Genomic DNA, 27,745 nt, shown 5'->3' on the forward strand with positions numbered 1-27,745 from the left:
TTGTTACTCCGTTTAAAGTTTAATTTGCATGTGTCAGCCCCCAGGCAGTGCAGGCAGGTCGCCGAGTGCACCTTTGAGATAAGTTTTTTTAGAGGGAAGACGGTCATCAGGACATTTCTTGCATGGATATTAAACAGTTCGGGTAGAAAAGTGATGTTATTTTGCATGAGCTATTTTTTTGAGGGAAGAACATGAAAAAAACGGTCCCAGGCAGACCTCTACATCATTCATCTGAGACTATTATAGTGATATTAAAAAGAAAGACCCAGAAAAGAGAAAAGATACCAAACTGGTGAAGCATTGACTCACGTTGTTGCGAGGAGCATTGGCTTGGACTGGGTCCTCAGCGGCCAGAGCTATACTGCTCATAGCAATGACCACCAGGATACACATCTCAAAGTATCGCAGACTCACAATGTAGTGGCACAGACGTCTCACCCTGCACAAACAACTATACACTATCAAAGACAGACTTATCACAGTTGCACTTTCATTAAGTATGGCTTCTAACTTCTAATCCCCCAATAAAGAATAATGCTTTAATGCAGGTCACACACTCAGTTTAACAATCACCTTTAGCCATCTGGCATGTGTTTGGTTCAGATTCACACATACACTCTAGATACTTATTTACAGTATATAAAAGAGTCTACAAAACATTTAACCATTTACTGGTACCCCAATAGTGCAATGATAGACACCCTAGGTCCTGATGGATTTGGCAATGGTACACATCTTTTTGTGTAGGTTTATGAGTCTTGATGCCTTGTAGACTTGAGATCCTAAACTGTTTCCCTTTAACACGCAGTCAAACTTTACAGCTATGCTAAGGGATATTCAAATTGGTAATAAACTAAAACATTGCAGATACAAATATCTTGAAAGTTTTTCCAGTCACCAACTAACAGAGTGTGTGTTTGAGACGGCTCACATAAGAGTTGAGGAAACTGCTTCGAGTTGGTCAGTTACAAGATGCAAACAAAATAATAAAACACAGAAACTACTCGCTAAAGTTAGCTTTAGCGTAATGGAACCGGATGTAAAGTAAACTATTTTGAAAACAAGTGAGGTACTGTCAGTTCTAAAAACATTTTTGATACTTTCTGCTGGTAATAGATGGTGTAAATTACCAAAGAAAATAAGTTTGACTCCTCCCTCTGTATAAAATATTAACAGTAATTTACCGCAAATTCCCCAACACACACACACACTCACGGGTTGGTAGGGCTAAAGATGAACATGGAGCTAAAGGGGAGGATGGGACGAGGGTTGCTCTGGTTTAGATCCTCCAGATTCTTCTCAGTCATGGGTACAGTCTCACTGTCTATACTGTTCACTAGAGATGAAAATCAATACATCAGTTTTAACATACATAGACACATTCTATGAAAAACAGAAATATAGAACAAACTATTAAACTTGATTTCTTTGTTTAAAGAAATTAAAACTCGCATTAAATTTATCAGTTCAAAATAAGGGTAAAAATAATTCTAGAAATACTGACTGGGTATAAGGGTTGTCTCCCCAGGTGGAGATGTGATGGTTACAGGAATGTGTGTGCTCATTCCTCCAGTCTGACCAATGTTCCGCTTGTTGTCTGATTCTTCTTGTTTCTCAAGGCACCATCTGTTGCCAACTGGGGGGTTTACGCCGAGTGAATCTGTGCCCATGTCCATGTGTCTGGAGCTGTGAATTGATTAAAATTGACATTTTTGGCCATCGTTTAACACCTTTAATGTTATATGAGAATGTTTTTGGTATGAAATGTTGCTCTTACCTGTGGCTGTGAGACTTGCCCTCTTCTTTCTCTCCATTTCCCTGTTCATCCTCTCCCTCCAGCGTGGACTGAGCTTTACTGCTCCGTGGCCTGTGCCTCCTCCTCCCTCCGTTACCTCCGTTCTCTCCTCTGGAACACCTCTCCCCTTCCCTCGTTCCGGAACGTGAGCCCTCCTTATGCCTGGACCTCCTTTCGCTCTTGCCCCCAGCGCTGACCACTCCATTTCCCTCCCTGTTATGTCTGTGGGAGTGATGGTGGCGATGTTCCCTCTCCCCGCCTCCCTCGTCCACCGAGCTCTGGTGGTGATGTCTGCGTCCCCCCTCACTGCTCCGGCTCCTGTCGTTCTTCCCCTCCTTACATCGCGTTGCATCGTGCTCTTTGCTGCGGCTGTGATGAACATGATGCCTACCTTCTTTGCCATGTCCCATGTCTCCATTCTCATTGGTCTCGTTGGAAGGCCGCTCCCTGTGACGGTGGTGCTTGCGTGGTGGGTGGTACTGCGGGGGTTCAATAATAGGGGCGTCTATGTCCTCCGGTGTGCCAGATTCCCCTTGCATATTCTGGGGCTTGTCCCAGTCGGCCCCAGGGCTGATGGGGCCATCACAACGAGGTTCTACAACTAGAGGCCGATCTAAGTGAGTTTTGATGTCAGGGCGAAGTTGGAGGTCGGATGTCAGACGTGGGTGGAGCTCCTCCTGGTACAACGCCTCGCTGCTGGCCAGTATGTGCTTCCGGATTTGAGTGGTGCGTTGCTCCCACACGGACATCATTTTTAGGGATCGTTGCTGTTCTTTACTGAAAAGGAGATTTGAGAAACTTCTGTCAGCGACATCCAAATGAGGGAACATAGAACCAGATGTTAACGTCATTGTCAAGATGTTAACGTCTCCATCCATGTTGAGACCCCCTTTAAAAATGTTGACTATGTGATTGCGTCCATCGAACTTGAGGGCTTTATTTTGGATTGCTGTGATATGCTGCACATCACAATAAAGGTGAGGATTTTTTAGATGTTATTCATAAGAAAAGAAGGTCTTTATGGATGCCACATTACAAATATCACATGACATGCTTTATTCATCCTGCACGTGTCTGTGGAAAATGGTTTGACTCATGCATCTGATGTCTGTGATGCACTACAATTGTTTTAAGTTTATAGAGGTTTAACATCCTCATAAGTGGTCCAAAACTTCAAATGGCGAGTGATTTAAAAAAAAAAAACACACTCAAAGCCCTTTACATGGAAGGCGGGAATCTCCTCAACCACTAGCAATGTGCAGCATCCACCTGGATGATGCGACGCCCACCAGCTTATTGGTGGAGAGGAGACAGAGTTACGAAGCCAATTAGTACATTTGGGGATGATTAGAGGAGGCCATAGTGTATAGAGGCGAATGGGCGAATTCACTGCCTATAAATATTTTGTAGCATAAGATGTTTAGATAGTTTGAATTTCTTAGATATGAATAATTTCAGGGACATAATCATCCTTTCATTATTACATTTTTGATAATGATTCCCAGATGAAGTAACCAGCCAGCTGGCAAGTAATACCATTTAACATACTTGCCAAAGATAATTTTTTATTTGGCACTTGCCCAGTTCATTTTGGACTCTGGGATCATGTCTTCCACTCTTTTAAAAGAGAACCAATATTTCTCAAAGACATTCTTCTTATTCAAATAGTTAGCACTGTAAAGAGTAAATTAATCACCAGTTACTACGGTAAGGTAAGGTAACTGAAAAACATCCTAGGAGAATGTAAGTAACACCGCTCTATTTCCTCTACCCCCATCCTCCTGATTTATTCTGTTCACAGCTCTAGCTGGCAGGCTGTGTTCCAGAGAGCAGACGTGATGAGTGAACTACAGCCATGTGTGGACAGGTGATGAGAAAGAGAACAAGGTTGGACTCATTTTCAGGCACTATTTATTTCTAAAGCACTAGCATTGCTTTGCGGTGTGAAACACTGCTGTGGGCAGGTCGCAGTCTGTCTATGACAGAACCTCAAAGTGTGATTTTTTTTTCTGGCCACTGTGTTAATGTTAGATGGCAGAGAGAGCACTGGAAACTATGGGGAGAAAACAGGGGAATAAGATTAGCGAACTTGCTCTAAAGTGATAGCTTACACAAAAAATAAGATTTTGTCACCTCTTGTCAGAAGTAATTTTGAAGAATGTTGGTAACTGGCGCCTATTCACTTGCATTGGTTTTGTGTCCATACAATAGAAGTGAATGGGGGCCGGTGCAGTTCGGTTAAAAACATTCTTCAAAATGTCTTCTTTTGTGTTCTGCAGAAGAAAGAAAGTCATACAGGTTTGAAATGACAAGAAGATGAGTAAAGGATGAAAGAATTTTCTGTTTTGGGTGATGTGGTGAGGAAGGTTGGACGAGAGCCGTGAGGCGGGGCCGGTGGCGTGAGTGATAGTTGGAATCAGCTGTGCGCACACCTTACGAAGGAAATCGGGAGTTTAAGAAGACAAGAGACGGGACTGCTGACGAGAGAGGACCGGGCCCGTACATATGTTTAAGTTTGTGTTTATGTTCATATGGCCGCCAGTAGACTGTGAGGTGGCTGCTGGCATTTTACGTCCGTATTATTGTTTATTTATTTTGATTAAAGTGCTTTAAATGTTGGCAGTTTCCCGCCTTCTTCCTTCCTTTTATTGAACCGTGTTACAGGTGAACTATCACTTTAAACCATATTTGCCTAGTTATAACTGATCACCATGGCCCAATGTGTTTAACTGAATTTGAACTTAATGCTAAGTCAAAGACATTTTTTATTTTGTGTAAAAATTCAATAGACCTTATGCTACGTGCTGTTGTTGCTTTTTCAGTAAATATTGAATTTTTTACAGCCTACAATCCAGCACAGTATTTATTTTTTAAATATTTTCTGTATACAATACACCAGGCAGCAATCATTCAGCTGTGTGAATGACTATTTATCGATTGTTCTCTAGGAAATATTTACATACTTTGATTTAAAATGCTCTTTAGCTATTACTGTACAATCCTATGACAATTAACTAATATTTACAAAAAATAAGTCTGGCTTTTTCTTCATTTACAACAATACTTCATAAACTTTAAAGCTTCTGTAAGTCATGATTAGTTTCTTCAATCACACACACTCTTAAAAAACACCCTCCAATGACATGTTAGCCAATCAGATGTCAGCAAACCCAAATGCTCAGATTCTGATTGGCTTACATGTGCGGGCCTCCTTTCAGTGATATCTCTCGATAGATTCAGACATTTATGTGTGATATTCTATTAAAAAAGCTTACAATAGCCTTAAAGTGCAAAGAACAAAATGATATTGATGAATGATTTATACGGCAAGGGTTTAAAATGAAATCAAAGGTTAATTGTGAGAATACATGTACGGCATGTCAAATGAGGGGAATGATTCTGTAATGTCTGATATATTTCACATTTTCAAACACTATGAGGTGCGTCAACGGATGAGTATTTGTCTTTTGCCTTACAGATGAATAAAATACGTCCACTCATATATACTGAAGGTATTAAAAGTCATGCCCTACGCGGTACCATTACCTCAAATAGTGATGTGCAGGGGAGCAGACATAACTCCTAAAACACATACAGTAACAGCACACAGTGAAATCCAAAGATACACAAACAGACTAAGAGTCCCAACAGAAAACAGCTTAGAACAACAAACATTGACAAGAAAATTGGCAAGGAACACAGATGTACAAAAGACAGACAAAATGGACAAAAATGTTAAAAAGAAACCGAGAAATGCACAAAACAGCGAAGAGAACTGAAATGAAAGTTGTTGGAGCTATACTGAAAATCTCTATGGGTGTCACAACATACTGTAAAAAATCATGCTGTCTTTATTCACCGGATTTAATTAAGAGCATCGAAATAAACTTCTGAGTCTGTCTGCTTGTACGCGTGAGTGTGTGTGCTCTCACAGCGGGCCCGTCTGACAGGAGTGCTGACTCATTAGGCACTAACAGTAGCAGGAGCTCTAGTAGTGATGCTCACTGGGCAACAGACGGCTGCGTCTGAGAATGCGGCTCGCTGCCAATAGCAGTCAATGATCCCAGCTCACAGACTTTCCTGACCAGGTAGCTATAGAAATGCAGCTAAACATCCAGTTAAAACAACAACCTAAAGCAGATGAATCCATTACATAATTAATATTGATCACTTAAAAATGTATTCTACTTTTATTTCTTATCTATTGTAAACTTAGAATGCGTACTTCATAACAACTCTGCCTGTGATGCAAGAGCGGTGTGGGTGGACAGAGGAGGAGAAGAGATTTGAACACAGTAAATTAACTCACGGAGAATGAGAGCTGGAGTTGGAGGAGCTGCGTGAACCAGCAACAGGATTTGGCCTTATAAAACTGCATATGGCAAAAAAAAAACATGAGAGGGGAAAGAAACGGTTCGATGGGGGCGGAGTCAGAGGCAGGGACTGTCAATCACTCTGACTCTGACTCCACCCAACTCAAAGGGAAGTACATTTTAAGAATAGTGTGACTTTTAAACTGAATTAAAAACAAAAGAAAAGGCATCATGGTATCTTAAAAAATATAGAGTAAACAAATAAAGAAATTTGAATGGGAACGTAACAATATCACTAAAAGAACGTCATGGTTAGAGAAAGAAATCTAAAATAAATAATTAAAAGGTGATTAAAATAAAAATGATCACCAAATCAATAAAATGTTGCGGGACATAACTCCATTAGATTTTGATCAGGACACGTCCACCCAATAATCTAAGTAGTGATTGATCAACTATATTTTTTTAATGTCAAATTAAACTTTTAAATTGGCCAGCCCAATCTTGAAACTGTACAGCTTGGGCATATTTTATTTACTATCTTTACAAACAGTTGTAAAAAACAAATGTAAAAAAAGTTTTACTGATCATGTTGCCAGAAGGAGTCTGCAGACTTTTGACACTTCCAAATCTTAAATTTGAAAGGTACTATGTTTAAAATTCTAATCTGCAGATGTGGTCCGAATAAACATGGTAAAATTTGAGCTCAAGTCAGAGTACTAGAAGTAAAAAGTTACTGGAAGTTGAAAGAAATCTGTATTTAGTTCTACAGGTACATATTCCACGAAGGGCTACTAATAACTTAAATCTGTGCAAATTTAAATCAAACTCAAAGATTCATTTGCCAGCCACTCTCGGTCAGACAGCATCGAAAGTCTTCAGCTGCTAGAAAGCCAAACACGCCAGTTGATTCAAGTATACATGTCATTTTATACTGACAACAACCAAATAATGGACATGCATACAGGACAATCTGCACAAAGAACACAGCCTTGCAGCAACATACGGAGGACCAACAAAAAAACGAATATAAGGTAAAATGACAAAACAGACAACAGAAATGTGTAAACACATATAAACATAAGACCATAAGATTTTTTTTTTAAATAGAGAGAACATGGTGGATGGCAACAGCCTGACTTTCGGGTTAAATGCCTCCTAACTTACGCTGTGATGGAAATGTTAGCAGCCGAAATGGGGCTGACCTCCTTCACTTCCTTAGCTTTCTGCAGAGCCAGTTTCTTATTGATGGCCTCCTCCTGTTCCTCCTCATCCTGCAACAGACAAAGAAAGAAATTTGCATCCCATGGCAGAAACTACTGTCATCAACAAATCAAGGTGGAGAAGTTCCAAGGGCCTTTGGCCTCATATTGTCAGTATCGTCTTCACCCAAGACGTAAATCCCACGACGACTTGAAAGCTTCAGTACCTTGAGTTACCGACCAAAGCAAACATCCATCATTTCAAAAGAGCCTTTATGAGAAAGGCTTACAGTATGAATCCCATAAAGCTGTCAGTGTACAAAGATAAGATCACTCCTTTTTTTACCTCAGCATACAAAACATACAGTATGTGATGCCTGTACAGGTGGATATGCCATGTACAGTATTCTCATATGTAGGGTTTAAATTTGTTAACCTTGGTAAGTTCTTGCGCATTAGCGAGGTTATCAACAGCTATGGCCAAAAAGACATTCAGGAGAGTGTCTAACCAAATGTGTATTAAGGAAATTAAGATGAAAGTGAACATCATTCCTAAGTTGCTCCATTCTGTTCTGTGACTAAATAAGCACAGATACATATTCACCCAACAGCCCTCTATAGAGCTATAGCTTCTGCAAATGACAAAAACCATCTTAATGTGAATCTAATTTATAAATCAAACCTGTGTAGAACGTTTAACAGAATAAAGTTATTTCCATGCTTTTTACGGTGGAACGTAATTATCATCAATGCTCAACTAGATGAAATATTACTATGAGTAAAGCAAAAAAACATAATAAATCCAAATCCACAAAGTGTGACAAAAAAATCATACTTAATAATTTAAAAAATATATGAGATTAAATATTTTAATAGATTATACAGTACATTGTTAGTCAGTCACAGATAAGGATACAGTTTCCAAACAGCGTGAGCACAATAAAGTAGATGGAGCAGAACATTCCCCGGTGAACTCCGCCCTGAGATTCAATTCCATGATACATCACAGCGTTCCAGTCCTCCCCCGTCAGAATCTGACAAAACAGCACAGATCATGCATTTCCTCCATGTATCATGTTAAAGCGATCAGACGTACAGTGACCAGATGGTCATTACCTGAAACACTGTCAGAATAGCAGCTGGGAACGTGTCAAAGTTGGTAGTCGGGGTTTCATCATCAAAATTAAACCTGGAAGAGAGGATCATTGTGAATGAACCTTGAATCACTTTTTTGGAACACTGAGGATGCTTGGGATACACAAAACCATCTTTTAAAAAATGTGAAGATCTTTCATATTTTATCTAGTAAACACAGCAAAAAGATTTAGCTTGAGGTGGTAATCAAACGTCAATTTGCTTGAAATATTGGTACTGTCATAACATCCAATTTTTTTTCCACATCTGCACATAAAAGCACAGTTGACTCTCCTCCTCTAGCAATAAGTACATAATAAATATGGCTTCTTATTCCAGAATTCTCCCTCACACTCTCAGGGGCTCCGCAGGGGCTTCATTACAAGGGAATGCAGACAGCTGAATAGAAATTCTTGAAATAAGAAAAGACATCAAAACCAAGAGCTTATTTTTGTTATTCTGGAAGAAAATAAGTAATTGTTCGCTCAACCCATGTTCCTGTCTTTTATTGCAAGACAGTGGCAATGTAACATTCCATCAACTACCGAAGACGACAACTACTGTAAAAACAATTGAATTTTGCTACTGTACATTCTTTGCTGTAGTTATCTAGCTAGATGCCAGTGACTTACTGCAGATTTATATTTATCTAATTTATTGGCAACAGTTTGTTCCAAGATAAATGAACATTAAACATTAAGAAGTCTTTATCTTTACAGAAAAAAAGAACTTAAATGTAAATCTTCAGTAAATTACTGTCAAACTGCTGCCAGTAATACTGTAATTTCTACAGATTTTTTACAGTTTACTGTATATTTGTAGGCTTTAAATTTATATATTCATATCAACAGTAACCTCTGTTTACTGCTAGCAACACAAAGGTCCTGGATTAAATTCCAAAAGAACACAGAAAATATAAAAATGTGCCTTGAATTTCTGCTAAATAAAATCAATTAATTCTATAAATTAAAAATATAATTCCATATCTGGAATTACGGTTTTATCGTGTTCTAACCACAAAAAAGTTAATAAATAAAATCATCTACTGTATGTGTTGATCTGAACAATGAAGGTCATGCAATTTTATGTTTAATAGTATTTAAACACTTTATGCTAGAACTAAAAAAAGAACAAATGCAGGTCACATGCAGTTAATTTCTATATAAAATGTGTGTATTGTGATTTAAGTTATTTTGATAGTACATTTGAATTAAACTCAAATACAGGAGAGGTTGCTTTGAACTCCCTTATATGCAGATGTTTGGGTGTGTATTATGTTAATTCCTATATTCAGTTACAAATCTGTGTGAATTTTTAAGAACTTGTCTGGGCTCATATAGGTACTTTTAGTATTAGAGAAGAACTGGTGTATAGTTGAATCTCTGCTGTTACACAAACCTATAGCAAAAACCATTAATTCAAAGATTCAGGGTAGGTCAATGTTCAATCTGCTCTTATTGTTTTCACTACCTATGTTCTTCATGTTTCAAACTGTATGACTCTCTATTTCAACCCAGAAAATAATCAGACAGTGAGTTTATCATGTCCATCTAGTGTCTTAAATATTAATGTGCTACGGAGCTGAAACCAAGCGCAAAAGCAATTTCTCATTCCGCTAAGCACAGAGCTGGAAAGACTTGACTGATATCAGCAGGGAATATTCTCCCCTGTAGGTTTCCATAACGTTGTTTTGTTTAAATTTCAAAAGCATTTTTTTATAAGATTGCATAGACAATTTGTTTATCTAGAGAACGTTTCATTACATTGTCTCAAATGACTGCATGTTTGTGCATCTAAGCTGAAATTTACCTCACGGGAAGCGTTTGGCGATTCCTCTGTTGCATCGTGTGTTCAATCATTCATGAAACGGAGATATGAAAACTTCTGCCGTCTGAATCAGCTCACTCATGTTTGTCAACATGGGGCTAAAGGGTAAGTGCAACAGCAGGGATTGGAAGACTCATAGCTGTTTGCATCGTAAACGGGGACTTATTTTGCATGACAAGAGAGTGTACATGTCACAAGCCAACTATGAGAATGTTGTTCTTGCTTAACTTTTCACTTCATCCATAACCATAACAAAACATTCTTTCATTTACAGCAAACGTTACCTTATATATGTTACATATATGTTTTTTTTAAATGCAGTATTCCGTTTTATCATTATGCATATGTGTGCATGACTTTTGGGCAATTCTAGAATTATGGATTTGACATTTTCAGTCAAAAGTTGACTCTCAGAGAATGTATTTATTTAAAATATATATTGAAACACCTGTTTTTATTTAACCAAACCCCTGATGATGGATTTGTGTTTTAAAAGAGAGAAAAGAGATGCATTATGGATGTGACAAAAAGGATGCACTTTTTTATGAGACAACATACTTTGCAGGATTTCTGTGAATTAAAATGTGCAAACCAGAAGCAATAATATCCAACAAATGGAGAAGGGATGGTTCTTCATACAACATAAACTAGTTATTTTGTTTTTATTGTCATGTGCCACAGTTATGGATGGGACAATTTACTTACCTGACTATGTAAAACTATGCAAATTAGAGAGACTTCACATGGTTATTTAAACCCAAAAATATTGGCATCTCACCCATCAGTAGGGTAAAAACTTTAGTATAAACTTCACACTTTATATAAAGGCAGCAACCGTATATAAGGCTAACATTATGGTATGTATCACACAAGTATAAACCACAACAACATATAATATATTACACATGAAAATAAAAACACAAATGCATATGCAAACACTGGATCTCTTGCTTGATAAGTGTCAACTACGTCATGGGTCTTTAAAGGAGTAGTTTAACTTCAAAATAAAGTTCTGTCATCATTGTGATTTCAAACCTGTATGACTTTCTTTCTTCCGCCGAACACAAAAGAAGATATTTTGAAGAATGTTTTAACAGCCCCCCATTCACTTGCATTGGTTACAATAGAAGTGAATACGGGGCTGTGCTGTTCTGTTACCAACTTTTTTCAAAATATCATCTTTTGTGTTCTGCGGAAGAAAAACAGTCATACAGGTTTGAAATGACATGAGGGCGTGTAACTGATGAAAGAATTTTCATTTTGAAGGTGAACTACTCCTTTAACCCTCCAAGATTTGAGTAATAAACCCAGATACTTACAGTCCACCGAAGAGCTGCATCCCCAGCAGAGCAAACACCACAATGAAGAGAAACAGGAGGAACAGAAGACTGATGATGGACTTCATGGAGTTGAGCAGAGACACCACCAGATTTCTCAGAGAGTTCCAATACCTAAAGAAGCATTCCATTACAACTCTTCTTAGAGAACGGAATGCTCTTTGATTTTCAGGACCAGTTACAAATTAAGAAAAACGATAAAAAAAAGACCACAACATATGAAGGGGCATTTTTGATCTCTTACTTGGTAACCTTAAATATCCTCAGCAAACGCAACGCTCGCAACACACTGATGCCAAAGGATGCTCCTGGTTTTACTGCTGCCCAAATCACCTCGAAAATGCTTCCCACAATCACCTGCACGCAGAAAATACGAAAGACAAATATAAATCAAAAACTGTTTTAACTAGTAATCATTCACCACGGCTGTTTTAAGATGTACTTAGCGGCAGGACTTAAAAAATGTTATCCTCCTGAAAGAAAACGATCTTTCGCTGTTGAAAAAGCAGAACCCCTGGCATTAACTGCTAATGGAACATTTGCTTGGTCCCGCGCATCATTTGTATCTGATGGAACGTTACTCACCCCAAAGTCAAAGCAGTTAAATGAGGAGTGAAAGTAGGTCCTGGGCCCGAGGCCATACATCTTCAGACTCATCTCTATTAGAAACAGACCGAGGAACACAAACTCCGCCAAATCTGTGCACACACAAAACAAAACCATTTATCAAAGGGCCGTGCCAGTCACATCACATATACATTCATAGGACCGCTGAACTCAGACCACTGAACTAAAACACGATTAACCGCACAATTAATAGAGCTTATATATCATTCTGGTCGTTGAGGTGGTTTGACTCTGCCCAGCAGGAGTGATGGTGTTTAAAGATCTGGGCAGGTAACCAAAAGGTTGTACATTTAAACCCTACAAGGGGCAATCTATAAACTCCATCACAGTGTGCTTTTAAGTAAGGTACTAAACCCCAGATAGTTCTTGGGGGAGCTGTCCCTTTAATTATTATACTTTGTGTGGTTTTGGACAAAAGAATCAACTAAATGTCAAATGAATTATAGCTCCAGTTGGATTTTAAATAGAGATATATGGAGAAGCCAGATCTGCCCATAAAGAGGTGGGGAAAATGAGGGCTTTTAGTAGAGATGGATCGCCCCCATTTGGAAGTTGATGCCCGACCTGTCAACCACACGAAACAACCATCAACCTCTTCTGTTTATATTAAGTGCATGATCAGAAAAATGGTTATCTGTGAAATGAAGTGTCCTAGAATACAGTTGCTACAACTGTTATGTTAAAGAGACACTTTACAACAAGGATGTATTTGTTAACATTAGTTAATGCATTAGCTAACATGAAGTAAAAATAAACAGCATTTATTAAAATATTTTTAAATCCAAAGACTGTTAACATTAGCTAATGCACACAACCATGAATGAGTTAATGACATTTATTGGCATCTAACAGTGAGGTTGAGAATTGCAACCGAGGGCGCTCCATCGCTCACCAGTCCCTTTTATAGCACTACAATGGCTGACACAGGACGAAGATCGCACGTTTTGCTTCCTTGCCGAAGGAGATAACATATTTACGAAAAGCTACTCCACAAACAACATGGTGAATTCCATGCAAGGGGACCCGTGGTGAATGCACTATGTAGATAAATATACCTCAATCTAAGATAATAAAAACATAAGGCATAAGGTGGCATGTAAGGTCTTTATACACCTCTGAACACATTGTTATGTATATTATAATGCGTTTCTGTCAATAGGTCCTCCATACAATAAAAAATTGGACCTTTAATTAATATAAAAAGATGAATGAATGCTGAAAACCTTCCCCTTCCTCAACAGCTAGACCTGTCCCAACAACACGATTACTTCTATCTAAAAGTGAAACTCAACTCTTCCTTCAAGCATTACAATGAATTATGCAATAATTACAGTGCTTAAGAGCACTCTTTTAAAAATGCACTGCAAAGTTTGGCTTTTTAATTGATTTCTGAGCTGATTTATTATTTAAATCAATCCTAATGCACATAATGCATATACAAATATAGATCACATAAACCTATCATCCTCCAGAGAGCTGTAACGGTGTTTTAAAGATACTGTTCACTTACACAGCGCATATGTGAGCCAGTCGGGCTGGTCGTAGTGGACTATAGCCACACACAGTGTGTTCAGTCCCACGATACACAGTACGCTCCAGTAGAAGCTCTGGGCCTTCACCATACGTCGAATGAAGAAGCGAAACCTCTTCTCCTTCCTCCGGAAATACGACGAGTTCTCGTTCTTGCTGCTCTTCACACTCGCACGGGTGAATGGAGAACCTTGAGGAGCTGTGGAGAGAGTACATGACTCAAGAAGAGATCTCTCAGATGATGGAGTGGTGAGGGGGAGGAGAGAAGTGAGAAGAGAGATTTTGCATTTCAACACAATCTATTACACAATAAGAGGTTTAACATGTCAACCTGAAGGTCTCTTTATATGAGAAATGGACGATTTTTAGCCAAATTAAGCTTTTTGATGGTTTGACATACTAACAATCTTTATCTGGTGAGAGCGACATGGCAAACTGTGAGAGAGAGAGAGAGTGAGTGAGTGAGATAGAGAGAGAGTGAGAGAGAGAGAGAGAGAGAGTGGCGATCGTTTATGAGAGCTGTCGATAGCCATGACTAATTCTCTGTACTGTGAACACGCACAGAATTGTCAGTACTTCATATCTGTAAGTACCAGTCCACTTCAGCCGCTTCATTGTGTCATAAAGAAAACAAGAAAAAGTGCACAATTGTTTCACCTTAGGGTTCTGTGGTTCTAACCCTATTCCACTTAACTGCACAGAACTTTCAGTATCTCACATTTAACTGAAATGTCAAGTAAGCGTCTTAAAAAAAGAAAAGGTGACAAATGATTTCATTGGTATCGTTTTCCTCGCCCTGGAGCGTTGATGAATAATCATTTGGGTGGCTATTTTAACATGGAAATTTTACTTCAATGTGGGTACTACACCAGCACGCTCCGCCTATGTCATCTCTCTCTTTTTCTCTCTCCTATTTTAGTCCTTATTTTGAAAATAATACTGTCAAACATTAGAGCCGGGGCTGGATTGGGACTAACAAATGGCCCTGGACTTCCCTGGCCAATCCTGCTTAAGTTTTGCGTTCCAGGTTCCCCTTCCATGCCTTCGTATAAACATGGGCCGCCAGGAAAATTACGTATATGCCAGATTGCTTACCACTGTGGCTGTGTCAAATTGCTTCAAATGTTTCAATTCTTTATGAAATGCACACTTCACTGCATGCCTATGGTATCCTACAATCCTTAACTTCATTAAGCTTTCAATAAAAAAGTTAATCAATAGCTGGACTAAAATAACTAACCTCATCTCATAGGAATTCGTAATAATTTTCGTAAATTCATAAAATGTGAATCATAAAAATCGTGTTCTTTCCCATGTGAACTTTCTGGGACACGGCCCGAGACATGCTCGGTCGATTAGTAAACACTCAGCAAATGGCCACTTTCAATAGGAGAATAAAGAATCCGGGACTAAAACACCCAATTATTTAATGAAATTACAATCAACTGGATTTGACGGTGATCCTAACGACTAGCTAACAACTAACAAAGGAATCAGGTGTTCTTGGACACTTAAATTTCGTTTTGCCATTTATGTGGGAAAGCCCCTGCTCTAATATCACCCCTTAGTGTAACATCACTGGCGTGAAACCAAATGTAATGAAATGTACAAAAAAACGTACAAATCCATATGAATTAACCACCTTTTAAAATAGTTTCGCATTCCTGTGAGATTGTGTTGAAATTACTCTAGTTTCTTTAGAGACTACTATTTGTTAAATCTGTTTAAAGGAATAGTTAAACTTTTGTCATGAACTTCTCATTCTCTAGTTGTTCCAAACCTGTGTGAATTTCTTTATTTGGTTAAACAAAGAGAAAGATACCTGGACTTATACATACCAAACAGTCCTTAGAACCCACTGACTGCCATAATAGGAAAAATGACAATGGTAGTCAAAATGCCCCAAAACTGTTTGCCTTCCTACATTCTTCAAAATAGCTTTTGTGATTTAGATTTTGTGATAATTGGAACAAAAAGAAATACAAAGTAATTTTTACTATCAATGGGGTTCAGGAACTGTTTTGTTACATGCATTTCTTCAAATATATTTCTCTGTGTTTATCAGTACAAAGAAATGTATACAGATTTGGAACAACTCGAGGGTGAGTAAATTATGACAGAATTTGTATTTTTGGGTAATCCATCCCATGAACACAGTCTGAGAATAGAACACTTAGTGATGCTGTTAGGATGTAACTCAGCAGTTAAGTAAAAAAGACATCACGATTTACAACTAAAGGTCTTCTTTGAAAGAACCAACAACCCACACAAATTTCCCCACTGGAGATCTAAACCACTGAAATCCTTCTTGATTGTCAACATTTCACTCATAAGACATCATTCAATGTTTACAAGACATCAGGATGAACATGAATGGTACGCCAGGATCTAGAGCTTACCTACTGATGAGATGTCTGTGAAATGATCTTCACACTCCTCTGCGTTGATGAGGTCATTTTTGCTCTTTTTAGCCCTTTTCAATACTAAACATAATTCAAAGTAAAGAATTAATAACAGCAGCAATATTTCATACTTATAGATCATTCAGTTTCTTATTGGTTACCTGGGTTGTTGCATTTCCTCTTGTACCAGGCACTGTCGTCCTTCTCCTCTGCATTTTTATCTTCCTCAGCAAGCATGACTTCCTCTGAGACGAGATGAAATATTACTGCTCACATACATTCTTCAGTCAAGAGTTTTATTCTGCATCAATCATTCAAGCATCTGTCAGATCTTGCAGCATGAACTTATCAGCATCACTTATTTGCCCAACATGAAGTTAAGAAATACAACCTAAATACCAACTTTCTACATTTTCTGAAGGAAACCTATGCGATGCTATGTGGTGGCAAAGATATTCAGAGAATTCGCTGGGCAATTATGGGGTTGCTCAGCTTGAATGTTGCTTAGAGGTTGTGTTTGTAGTGTATATACAGTACCCTTCTGGATTCTAGATATGACTTGGGTACCACCTTCAATGTAAGGTATGAGGTATGGTGATTTTTTAAGGACCAGGACAATTATGAACCAATTTAAAAGGAACTATTTGACAATTGAAAATAGGTAGGTTATGTTTTGCTTAGCTAGGAAAAAAAGGTATTTGTTTTATCCTAAACCAGAGGTCTTAAGCTGGCCAGCCTGATGGTGTCCCTCCCCCATGGGGTCAGTTGAATAGTCAGACAAACAGAAGTGTTTTACAACCATCATTTTTACTGCGTACAGTAATTGGCACCGTTTTACAGTTATTGATGGATGGACATTCTCTGTGGACTCATCTCATATTTATACCTCCAGTACTGTAGCATACCGCTCTGCATGTTTAGTCGAGTAATGATGCCTGAGATTGTATTTCTTGAGAGCTCCAATTTTCTCTTTGAGAATTAAACAGGCCATAAGCAACCCCATTAAGAGACCAGACACATTGCGATCCGTCTCTATAGTAATCGTAAGAAATAATTCAAATAAAAGGAATAGAATATACAGCTCTGGGAAAAAAGGCAAATTATACTGTTTTTCTGAATTTACTATTTGTAGGTGTTTAGGCATAATCATACTTTTCAAATGGTACTTAACAAATCTCTCTCTAATTCTAAATACACATATTGCTTTTATTTGCATTTATTAGTAATAATGAAAATAAATTGACAAAATAGTCGATAATAATAAACAAAGATGTATTGTTTTCCTTTAATTCTGCAAAAAGTTCATATTGGATTTAAAACAGTAAGTAATTTTTAATGGAATGGAACCCTAATTTTTATTCACAACTTTGATGCATCTTAGCATTCTCTCGGTATTTAAAATTGCTGTTGGGACTAAATGTAACACTTTAGATTTGCTTTTGTTAAAATTCAACAGACACAGAGATGTTCAGCATTCAACTCACTCACAATACTTGATAAAATGTTTTTTTTGTTTGTTTGTTTGTTTCAATTTGATTGTGCTCATATAGTATAATTGCAAATGCACTTTGTCCAAACACTGTGCAAAGAACCCGAGCAACCATGACTAACCAAACTGGCCCCAGATCATTGGACTCCTCCATCAACAGAAAGCTCCATCACATTCAATGTGCAAGCGCAGATGCTAATAAAAAGAGCTGTTACAGGCAGTCAAGGGAAGAGTGAGGGAATGAACCAGCTGGTGGAGAGAGTGGAAGGCCATTCGGTTGCCGTGGAGTTGCTGGCGAGAGGAAGTGCTGAGCAACAGACAGGCATAGATACATCAGCTCCCACAGCGGCCGAGCAGAGATCCGGGAAGAATGTGTTATGAGAGGAAATCGCAAAGGGAAAGAAATCTCCATAGAGAACAGTCCGGGGCCTTCTGGTAGCACATTCTTAGGGTCAGAAAAGGGTGAGAATAAGTTGGGTGGGTTGCGTGTGTTTTGAGACTGACCTGCCTTGCAGATCCACTCCAGGTAGCCAGTCAGCTCTCTCTCGATCTGCTGTTGCCTGCGTAGCTTCAGGAACTCCTGCCGTTTCTCCACACGCTCTCTCTCCTTGGCAAATTCCCTGCAGGCACATACACATAACCATGAATACACTGTACTGCACAGAGGCATCATGGGAGCCATGCTTTACTCCTCAAGGTATGCACAAGCATGAATTTGTGTTTGCATTTTTGGTACGGTTATGTAGAGATTTATCTTGGGGGCACAAAACAAAAGAGCACAGGGTACATGGTAGGTACACAAAAACCAACAATAGCACAATAGCAACAGAAAGAAACATTGGAAGGAGAAAATACAAGGTGTGGCATAGAAAATTTCTGAGCTGTAGAAAAATCAATGCTTTTGGAATCAGACAACAACAGCTAAAAGTCTTGATTTATGTCCACCACATGTGAGGACACAAAACAGTTGAGTTGACTAATGCAAAATGGTGGATTGAAATCCCCAAGAGATGTCACGCTAGAGCCTTGCTCGGCAGCAGTCAATGCATCATTCTCTGTAATGCGGTAATGCACCCAAGGGGCAGACGGTTTTTCCCCTCTCATCTCTTTATCCTCCTGTCTCCCTCTTTTACCCATTGCTATGACAACTGTCAATGGTACCCTAATTATATATTTAGCCCACAGGTTATGTGGTGTTTTGTCATGCATTTCCTGTGTAACAAACTAGACACTTTTTGTCCCTTGGTTATTAACGTCCCTTTTGTTTTCATAAAGTATTATAGATATCTCTGTCATGCTTATGGAGATGCACTGAGGGAATAATTGCACTGTTTGTGCCCCCTCGCAACCTGCCATCTGTTATCATGACAATTAGAGGAGAGTGTGATGATGGACCACCATCACTTAAAAAAAGAGCTATAAATGGGAAGCTTGTGGAATGGAGATGCTTCAGAATGTGATCAAAGAGGAAAATTTGAATACAATAAGAGAAACATAAACACAGTATAAGGAATCGAGAGAAAACAGAAAGAGAGAAAACAATAGCTCCAAACAGGCACATGTGAGGTTGTTTTACTGATGCTCAACAAATACACGGTTTAAGCTGGTTAGTGCAATCTTAGCTGTTGTTGACTAGCACAACGTAGATGGTGATGGAGGTCGGACGGCATGATCTACCTGATGAAACTATCCTACAGTTGTTTAAAGTTGTCTAAAAACATATCTGCTGGAATCATTTCTTTTCCCTTTCTTTTTCCAGTTTCCTCTAATATCTTCCCTCACTTTAGTTTTCTTTCATCCGTCCGCTCTCCTTTCCTCTCAATTCAGTCTCCTCTCCTCATTCTCCCCTCTTCTCACTTTAGTCTCCTCTCCTGCATTGCAGTGGCAGTGTGACAGTGAGTGTGTGTGTGCTCATTTGTGAGTGTGTGACCCATGAGAAGGAATCCTATTGTATCCTATGCAGCAACCTCTCTCTCTCCCTTTCTCTCCCCACATCCTCTCACTCACACTGAAGCCAAAACACACATATCTATGAATTATAATCCGACTCCAATCCATTGTACTTTCATCAGAGTATAAAAACAACATCTCCAGCTCATAAAAGAACTCCAGTCAAAAATATTGACTAGTTTGCACACATTTTCATCCACAAGCAGACAAGCAGAACACACACAGAGGCAGATGCGGAGAAACAGCCCGTGATATCAGCGTGTGTTTATTTGGTACAGAAGCACAGGTGATGTTTTGCTTTGAGTGAACAATCTTTTTTACAGCTGTCCTTCCAAGAGCAGATTACAAAACAGTCTGCGTTACACAGCAAAACTCTACAAGCAGTTTAAAGAAGAGGCACGTGAACAGCTCCCGCTCTCGTTTCTGTCAGGCGTCTGGTGTTTTTAAGATGAGAAGGCGCATTGCAAAGGCATAATAAACTTACATTCAATTTATTATGTTAGTGTGTAACGTTGCTCTCAAAGCAGCAAAACTGGTAAAAAATATTAAACAACACCTTAACAGGGAACCAAATACAGTTGAGAACTATCTAAAAGTAATATTGGAAAAAGATTATAAATACTCAGCCTAATGTGTTATGACAGAATTCATCAAACTGCATCTGCAATATAAAGTTTGTATTACAGTTTTTTTCTACTGCTTACACACAGTTTCAAAACGTTGCCTCTTTTTTCGGAACGTTACATACAAATCCAAGGAATTGCACACACAAAATGCAAAATGCCTCACATCTGAAATGAAGCACTACATTAAATATATCACAAACACATTTCAAAAGCAAACATTTGTCTTCTGTTGCAAACACCTCAAACCTAAAGCTCTTCTTTCTTGAGCTTCTCTGTACATTTTTGTACAAGATTGAAAGAAATTGGCAGAGATAATGATTGGTTGGTGTTAAGTTAAGCAATGAGTGTTTGCACATGTAAGTAGTTAGTGTGAGGCAATGAAGAATTAGTGTGGCAATTTGATTGGTTGTGTTTGAAAAAGAAAATTAATATACTTTCTGTAAGATTTGTGTGTGTCATAGAGAATTGTGTGTTGTGTTTTGCAAAAGTGTTTTAGGAAACTGAAAACTGAGTCAAAGTTCGAGAATTAGTGTATTGTTCTGCCAATTTGGTGTGTGGTTCTGGTGTTTGAGTGTCAGGATTCAGAAATTGTGTGACAAGAAACATTTTGTGTGTAAGCAGTTAAAAAACTAAAATGCTGCATATATTTTGCAAACTGAAGGACAGATTTTTCACTTTTGTGTACTGTATAATATATTATATATATATATACTGTAAATAATATAATCTTTATATTATAATATGTATATATATATATATTTGGAAGATGCTTTGGATAAAAGCGTCTGCCAAATTCATAAATGTAAGGTAAAGTAATTATATACTGTATATAAAAAATATATAAAAATCATAAAATATGGAGATACAAGGTTTCAGAAGGACAGCAGCGATATAATAATTAGTTTCCTGCCATATCATGGTGATCCCCACAGGTCCTTATTTTGCCTGACATGGCAGCCTGTAGCCTGTTAACTGTCACCCGTTCCACATACGGGACACCTAAGTTTGCGTCAATAAAGAGTGTGCTCAGATTTTTTGTTATCCTTTTGCGACCCGTATTTTTTTAATGTATTTTTTATCAAAAAAAAAAAACTTTCAATAAACCTAACAACATGCCTTTATTTTTGTGTGTGTGTGTGATTTTTAGCAATAATCAGCTACTTTTCTTTTTTCAAACGAGACCAACCGTAAGTCTGTATTCCAAAGAATTCATGAATTACCGCCATTTTAGTTCCAACATGCGTTTTCATGTGTAGGCTCAAAAAGGGCTCCTACAGTTAACAGGTACCGATGTCAAAGAGCTTTTGTGACGCCGAGCAAAAGAAAGCAAGATGAAATAAACATGCGCTTCTTCCGAAATCCCTGCTGTCCAACTGCGTACTGAAACAGGCCTCCCACCACTTCTCGAACCCCTGACCCTCCTACTGTCCTTCTGTCTCTACATGAGGTCTCAAAGTGACCTTTTGCTTTGAAAGTAGCATGGTCAGACAGTGGCACCAACCTCCCAGACTCATCCTGACACACAACATGGACTGCCATGGCAACCAGTGAAACCATGGATGCCCTGAGTACATCACAGACATTTGTGAAGTATTCTTAAAGAAATAGTTTTATCAACACTGAGTCATTCTGAGGTGACTAAGATGGATGGTCTCTCCATAAGACTGCAGATGAGAATACAACCATGCATAACAACCGACATAATGCATTCTGGAAATGTGCAGAATTTCTTCAATCCTAAACTCCTCTTTCTTCTTCTCTTTAAGTACAACCAGCCAGATAAGAGCGATGGCTTTATTTAACATTTATTTCATCCTAATTAGAAGCCTGTGGTTTGCAGACATTTAACACATCATAAGGAGCTGGTGGGAAAGCCTTTGGAGGTGTGATAATCGGGGGCTGCACAGTACTCTTGAACTGGATTACCCTATGCACGGATACAAGCTCTCAAAAAACAATAAGCAGAGCGCTCTGTAATGTTAAAACTAGAAACCTGAACTGTCATCTTCAAAACACAAAAGGCACAAACATTCACATGTGCTTAAGTGTGCTGTAATACACAAACATTTTCTTGCACTAGGAACTGAAATAAACTTTTATGCAAATCCTCTAAGTCTTCGAGGGACTCTTTCACCTTTAAAGCTATAAACCGCTTTAAATGAATACATTTCACACGTGAAGGGGGGAGAATGGTAGTTTTACTTGAAGGGCAACAAGAACGCAGGACAATTATAACTGAAAGAAAGAAAAAGGGGATGTTGTTGAAGAAGTATTTAATAAATTTCCATTCTGACCATTAAAGCAGCTGTTTAGCAAACAGTGGCCATACAAACTTTAACAATATACATTTCTCCCTTATATATAGTTGTGATAGTTCACCACAAAATAAAAATTCTGCCATCATTCACTCTTCCTCTTTTCATTTCTTTCCTCCACAGAACACAAAAGAGGATATTTTGAAGAATGTTGTTAACTGACCCCCATTCACTTGCATTGGTTTTGAGTCCAAACAATTGAAGTGATTAGGATGTTTTAGTTGACAAGAGAGTGGGTAAACGATGACAGAATTTAAATTTTCAAAAATTTTAGTTCTCATCATTTACTAACCCTCTTATCATTTCAAACCATAATGACTTTCTTTCCCAAAAGAACACAAAAGAAGATATTTTGAAGAATGTTGCGACCAGCAAAGGCGCCCATTCACTTGTGTCAATACAATAGAAGTGAATGGGTGCCGTCGCTGTTTGGTTACATTCTTTCTTCCAAATGTCTTCGAAAACATCAAATTGGAACTGGAACATGAAATTATTATTGACCAAAAATAGAAAAACATATACAAAGAGGCCTCTTCATTTCCGAAAAACACCACAAAAACATCAGTGCTTTACAGTATGCAGGTAGAACATCAAGAGACTCTCATGCTCCTGTCAGCTTGGGTTTGCTTTTCCACACACAAAGAGAGAGAGAGAAAAGAGAGCAGAGACGAGCACCTCCATGAGAATGAAACTAACATCTCCACTCTGAGATGTGGTTGTCGCACTTTGCAGTGGTTGTCGCACTTTGCAGTCCATCTGACAAAGCAACTACAAACAGCTTATGCCATACTGCATACAGACTGAACACCACATTGAGGATTTTCCAGGAAAAATGAAAATCAAATTCCAGCACATTGCATTGAAGCAAAAACCTTCCATTAAAACTGTTAAGTGTGCGAATGAGAGAGTGAAAGGTACAACACGGGGTAAAACTGCAGACGTTCTTGTCAGCGTTATAGAGAGTGTGTGGCTCCTGGCTCACAATCACAATTGATGGAGGAAAAATCTACTTCTGACTAACACTGCATTGGCAAAATACAGCTGCCTTATCTAATTGAGAAGCAGGACTCTCCTGCACTTAACACTGTTTCTGTATATGGATAGGCTATAAGTAAATGGATCCCAACCTGTAGGATATAAAAGATTTTATAGGCCTTGAAAGCCCATTTATTTCAAAAGGGTTTATAGCTTTAAAGCACATTTCCTACATAACTTCAATTGAGAACTATTGTAGGCATCCATTTAAGCTATATATTAGCTTTAAATTGTTATTATATGCGTTGTATTGGCTCCAAATGATTTAAATGTGTTTGCAGCCAACTTAGACTCTGAATTCTAAAGGCAGGCGGTTGGTTAAGTGTGAGGTATGTGAGGTATAAATCTTTAGAAACACGAGTAAAATGGAATATATTGAAATGGAATTTTAAATATGAATGGCTGGAAATAACAATTACATTATTTATTTTGACAACTGTATCACCTGATATGTATAACTTACTTATACTGATTTTGAATTTCTTTCTTTGGAATAACTTAAATAAGTAACAAAATAACAAAACAATTTTAAAAACAAAAATAAAATTATGTAACAACTGAAACAATTCATCTGAATCTCATTCCATTGAAATGTGACGTTCAATTGCAATAAAACTTAAATGTTGTATCATGTTTGCTAAACTAAAAAGTAAACTGAAGTTTTAAAGGCATGTTAAAATACTGCTGCGCAAAAAATAAGAGATGTTTCAAAATGATTTTTATAATGTTTAATTGACTATCTATATGTTTCATTCTGTGAACTACTAACAATATTTCTAATCAATATGAAAACAGGAGAAACAGAAAAGATGCCGTGTATTTTTTCAGGCTCCAAAAAGTGCATACATTGATCAAAGAACTGCTCGACAAGGCTCTGTGGTCTTAAAAAAGGTCTTCTGAAGCGAATCAATGCGTTTGTTTAAGAGAAATGAACCTGAGGCTTGTTTTTCCTGCAAATAATGCGGGAGTGTTGTACGTTCTGGTGATGAACGAGGCATTTTTCGTTTTATTCCAATAGGATACCGTCTCCTCTGTGCGGGAGCTTTCGTAACCGTCTTTGCCGTTAATAGTGTGTCAATATGGATATTTCTCTTAAACAAACGCATCGATTTTACACATTTTACTCATGTACGTTTTTAAAAAAAGTTCTCGTGTGATTGTCCTTTCCCCAATAAAGAAGGAACTGAATTGAACACACAGGATTCAGACTCACCCTGACAGCACACCCAGAACCAGATTGAGCATGAAGAAAGAGCCAATGATGATGAGGGGGATGAAGTAAAGCCAGTTCCAGGTGTTCCCTGAGGCATCGTTGGCCTGGAATGACAGTAAAAATGGAAGATCATCATTGAGAAAAACATTAATACGAACAGTATATCAACAGTTTCACATAAAACTCACATGGCCGTTGTTAGCCTAAAACATCATTATAAGGTGAATTAGCTCTTGCTACACAATAGATCGACATTTACAGACAATAAGGCCATTTATGTGCCGCACTGAACTTGATAGATTTTTCTTTCTTTCTTTCAGATACAGAATCTTGGTAAAGAAGTGATTCAGCATTTCAGGCTTCCCACTCTAAGCCAATGTCAAATTCCCTGGCTTTTCCCAGACTTTCACTGACTAAAAAGTAGAAGTTCCATGACCTATAATGAATGAAACCCAGTCTTTGAAGTGGTCGTTTTTTTAGACAAAGCTCTTGAAGTGTAAATTTTCCTGGCATTTTGTCTTAGTTAGGAGCTACAGGTGACTACGTTTGATTTAAGTGATTGCCAAGTGACAATCGGGAAGGGATTAAAATGGGGCTGAAGATAACCATAACAATGTGCATTTTTTTTATAATAAAAAATACAGTATAGAAAAATTACATTTTGCTTTATGGAAAACAAAGTTTAACAGGACAAACAAAATCCCTGCTATTCCATGACTTCGACCAAAAATACAGTATATACAATTCCACAACTTTCAATGTCTAGAATAGACCTTTTAAAATTCCATGATATTCCAGAAATTCCATGACGCGCGGGAACCCTGCATGCAGACCACTCTTCTCTTGTTCCATATGTTTCTGTCTCTCCTTGAACTCGTTCTCCTCTCTCTTTCACAGCTGTTCAGGCTTCCCCTTCACTGCCTATCTTAATTCCTTTATCATTCCTCCTATAGCTTTAAAATGGCCTTTTTGGCAAGAGTGGTAAAGCAGTTTGAACCAAATTTCATTGCTGCATCTTTCCTCCAATCATTTCAGTGTTACATTTATGATACTGCTTGAGGAAACTGTCCTGATTTGTTTTAATTATAATTAATTTAATACAGTATACATTTTTATCAGTTCCTGTTTCATGCATCTGAATTTAAAATGAGAGCACAATTGTACCTCTCGAAAAAATATTTTATTGAACGACTCGGGGCATGTTGTCATCTTTATAAATGTATTTGTTCTGTTGAACACAAAAAAAATATATATTTTCAAGAATGTAGGAAAGTAAACAGTTCTAGGGCACTCTTGATCACCATTGTCATTTTTCCTACTATGGTAGTCAATGGTTGCCAATTACTGTTTGGTTACAAGCATGCTTCCAAATATATTTCTCTGTGTCCATCAGAACCAAGAAATGTATACAGATTTGGAATATGGTAAGAAATGGCTAGCAACTATTACTATGCTTCATTTCTTAAACAGATATGGAGATTCACAGGCAGCATTTGAAAACACTTACTCATGTGAGTCTGGTACTCATGCCACCAAAGAGAATTAAAGATTTGATTCATTTCCTACACTCATTTAAAGACAAAGGAGACTTGCCCATCAAGCATATGTTTCTTTCAGCTAGGAACAACACTTGAACCGCTTTATGATCAATATTTAAATGATATTTTTGTTTTCATTATTGCCGTTTCCTACTCATTAATATTATTAATGAGACACAGCATGCGTTGGGTAACTAACAGGACAAGGTGACTGACTAGACTTGAAATATGTTACAACGTCAATGTTAAAAGTAAGCCAGAGCCATTAACACTCATGTGACTTATTACTTAATATTGATTTGCTGATGGCAGAACAAAAACGTGCACACAGTGCCAAGCCCTTCACTAGACTCTCTGCTGAGCAAATAAAAATACTAATATTACTAGAAAACATCTATTGTTATAGAATATTACAAGGCTCTCTGTAGTACATAATTCTGATTGTTCAATGGCATGTTTCCAAAGTTTTTTATCCTTGTAAATCTGAAAACATGCCCCTCATCTGTTGGTACTTTGAGAGTCATCATGACCGGTGCAGCTTGATACTTATATATAAAATTACAAATATATACTAAATAAATTCTACAATAAAATGAAGGCTGTCAACGTTAAGCATTTTATTTCATTCAGATTAACGCAGCATCCGTTTATTTGGTCATCCTTTGTGTAGCATTATATTATATATTCACGCTATTCTTAAACCTGCTGCTGTGACTCCTGTCATTAATGGTAATCAAAGAACAACAGAAAAGAGGAATTCAATGTGTTTTGTAGCTTTAATGAGAATTCTTCTGTATTTAATTTAGAAATTAGCATTAAAGACTGTAAAGAGTTTGTGAATTTAATTCAATTTCTGTATATTTACTACCTGTTAGACATGATAGCTCTTAATTATTGTATTCTTTAACCTACTTCAATGTTGAACAGCTACAATTAATGTTAAAATAAAGAAAAACATCGGTTGCAGTAATAAAATCTGAATGTTGGCAGTCATTCATAAAAGGATGTTATTACTTTGTTTATTCTATTAATACGTGGTATTTCTGTGCTCTATACACTGCCCCAGCGATGGTACAGGTTTCCAAAAGTTTTTTTTGAACATATAAAACTGTGCTGTAACAATTTTTCTTAGTCCCTTATTGGACAATTCTCCCAGAAAAGCACGCCCATGCGGCAGCATGGAGAGCAGGAGAAGGAGCATGCGTAGACGTCACTTTCACTTGTGTGCAGGAGAGAAAGAGCATATGTTCGCGAAGTTCAGATGTTTGTTTGTTCACTGCATTTGGGTGATGAATGTTAAATAAACGGTGGATATAACGCTGGATTTGGAGATCGTTTGAAGCTGATATATGGAGCCGTCGCAGCGCTAAAAGATGCCAGACATGAACCGTATGCGGTAACTGAAACTGATG

The 27,745-nt window shown here is 37.9% G+C and overlaps 1 protein-coding gene across 8 annotated transcripts in view; it reads right to left on the reverse strand.

Moving 5' to 3' along the window:
• cacna1ba (calcium channel, voltage-dependent, N type, alpha 1B subunit, a) overlaps positions 1 to 27,745 on the reverse strand; it is a 96,865-nt gene that overhangs the window by 33,239 nt on the left and 35,881 nt on the right. For 3 of the 8 annotated variants that reach the window (XM_056744946.1, XM_056744947.1, XM_056744951.1), the window contains exons 7-24: positions 24,796 to 24,899; positions 18,161 to 18,276; positions 16,329 to 16,412; positions 16,165 to 16,248; positions 13,746 to 13,964; positions 12,194 to 12,306; positions 11,853 to 11,965; positions 11,591 to 11,722; positions 8,427 to 8,499; positions 8,227 to 8,344; positions 7,747 to 7,814; positions 7,276 to 7,382; positions 6,105 to 6,167; positions 5,342 to 5,377; positions 1,778 to 2,572; positions 1,505 to 1,686; positions 1,216 to 1,336; positions 310 to 439 (exon numbers count right to left, since the gene is read on the reverse strand). In XM_056744946.1, coding sequence (XP_056600924.1) covers positions 310 to 439; positions 1,216 to 1,336; positions 1,505 to 1,686; positions 1,778 to 2,572; positions 5,342 to 5,377; positions 6,105 to 6,167; positions 7,276 to 7,382; positions 7,747 to 7,814; positions 8,227 to 8,344; positions 8,427 to 8,499; positions 11,591 to 11,722; positions 11,853 to 11,965; positions 12,194 to 12,306; positions 13,746 to 13,964; positions 16,165 to 16,248; positions 16,329 to 16,412; positions 18,161 to 18,276; positions 24,796 to 24,899 — 2,658 coding nt within the window. The remainder of the gene's footprint in view (positions 1 to 309; positions 440 to 1,215; positions 1,337 to 1,504; positions 1,687 to 1,777; positions 2,573 to 5,341; positions 5,378 to 6,104; positions 6,168 to 7,275; positions 7,383 to 7,746; positions 7,815 to 8,226; positions 8,345 to 8,426; positions 8,500 to 11,590; positions 11,723 to 11,852; positions 11,966 to 12,193; positions 12,307 to 13,745; positions 13,965 to 16,164; positions 16,249 to 16,328; positions 16,413 to 18,160; positions 18,277 to 24,795; positions 24,900 to 27,745) is intronic. The other 5 variants (XM_056744948.1, XM_056744953.1, XM_056744950.1 and 2 more) reach the window with 3 other exon arrangements.

This window comes from Triplophysa dalaica, chromosome 4 (genome assembly GCF_015846415.1).
Source record: "Triplophysa dalaica isolate WHDGS20190420 chromosome 4, ASM1584641v1, whole genome shotgun sequence".
In the NCBI taxonomy this organism is placed as follows: Eukaryota; Metazoa; Chordata; class Actinopteri; order Cypriniformes; family Nemacheilidae; genus Triplophysa; species Triplophysa dalaica.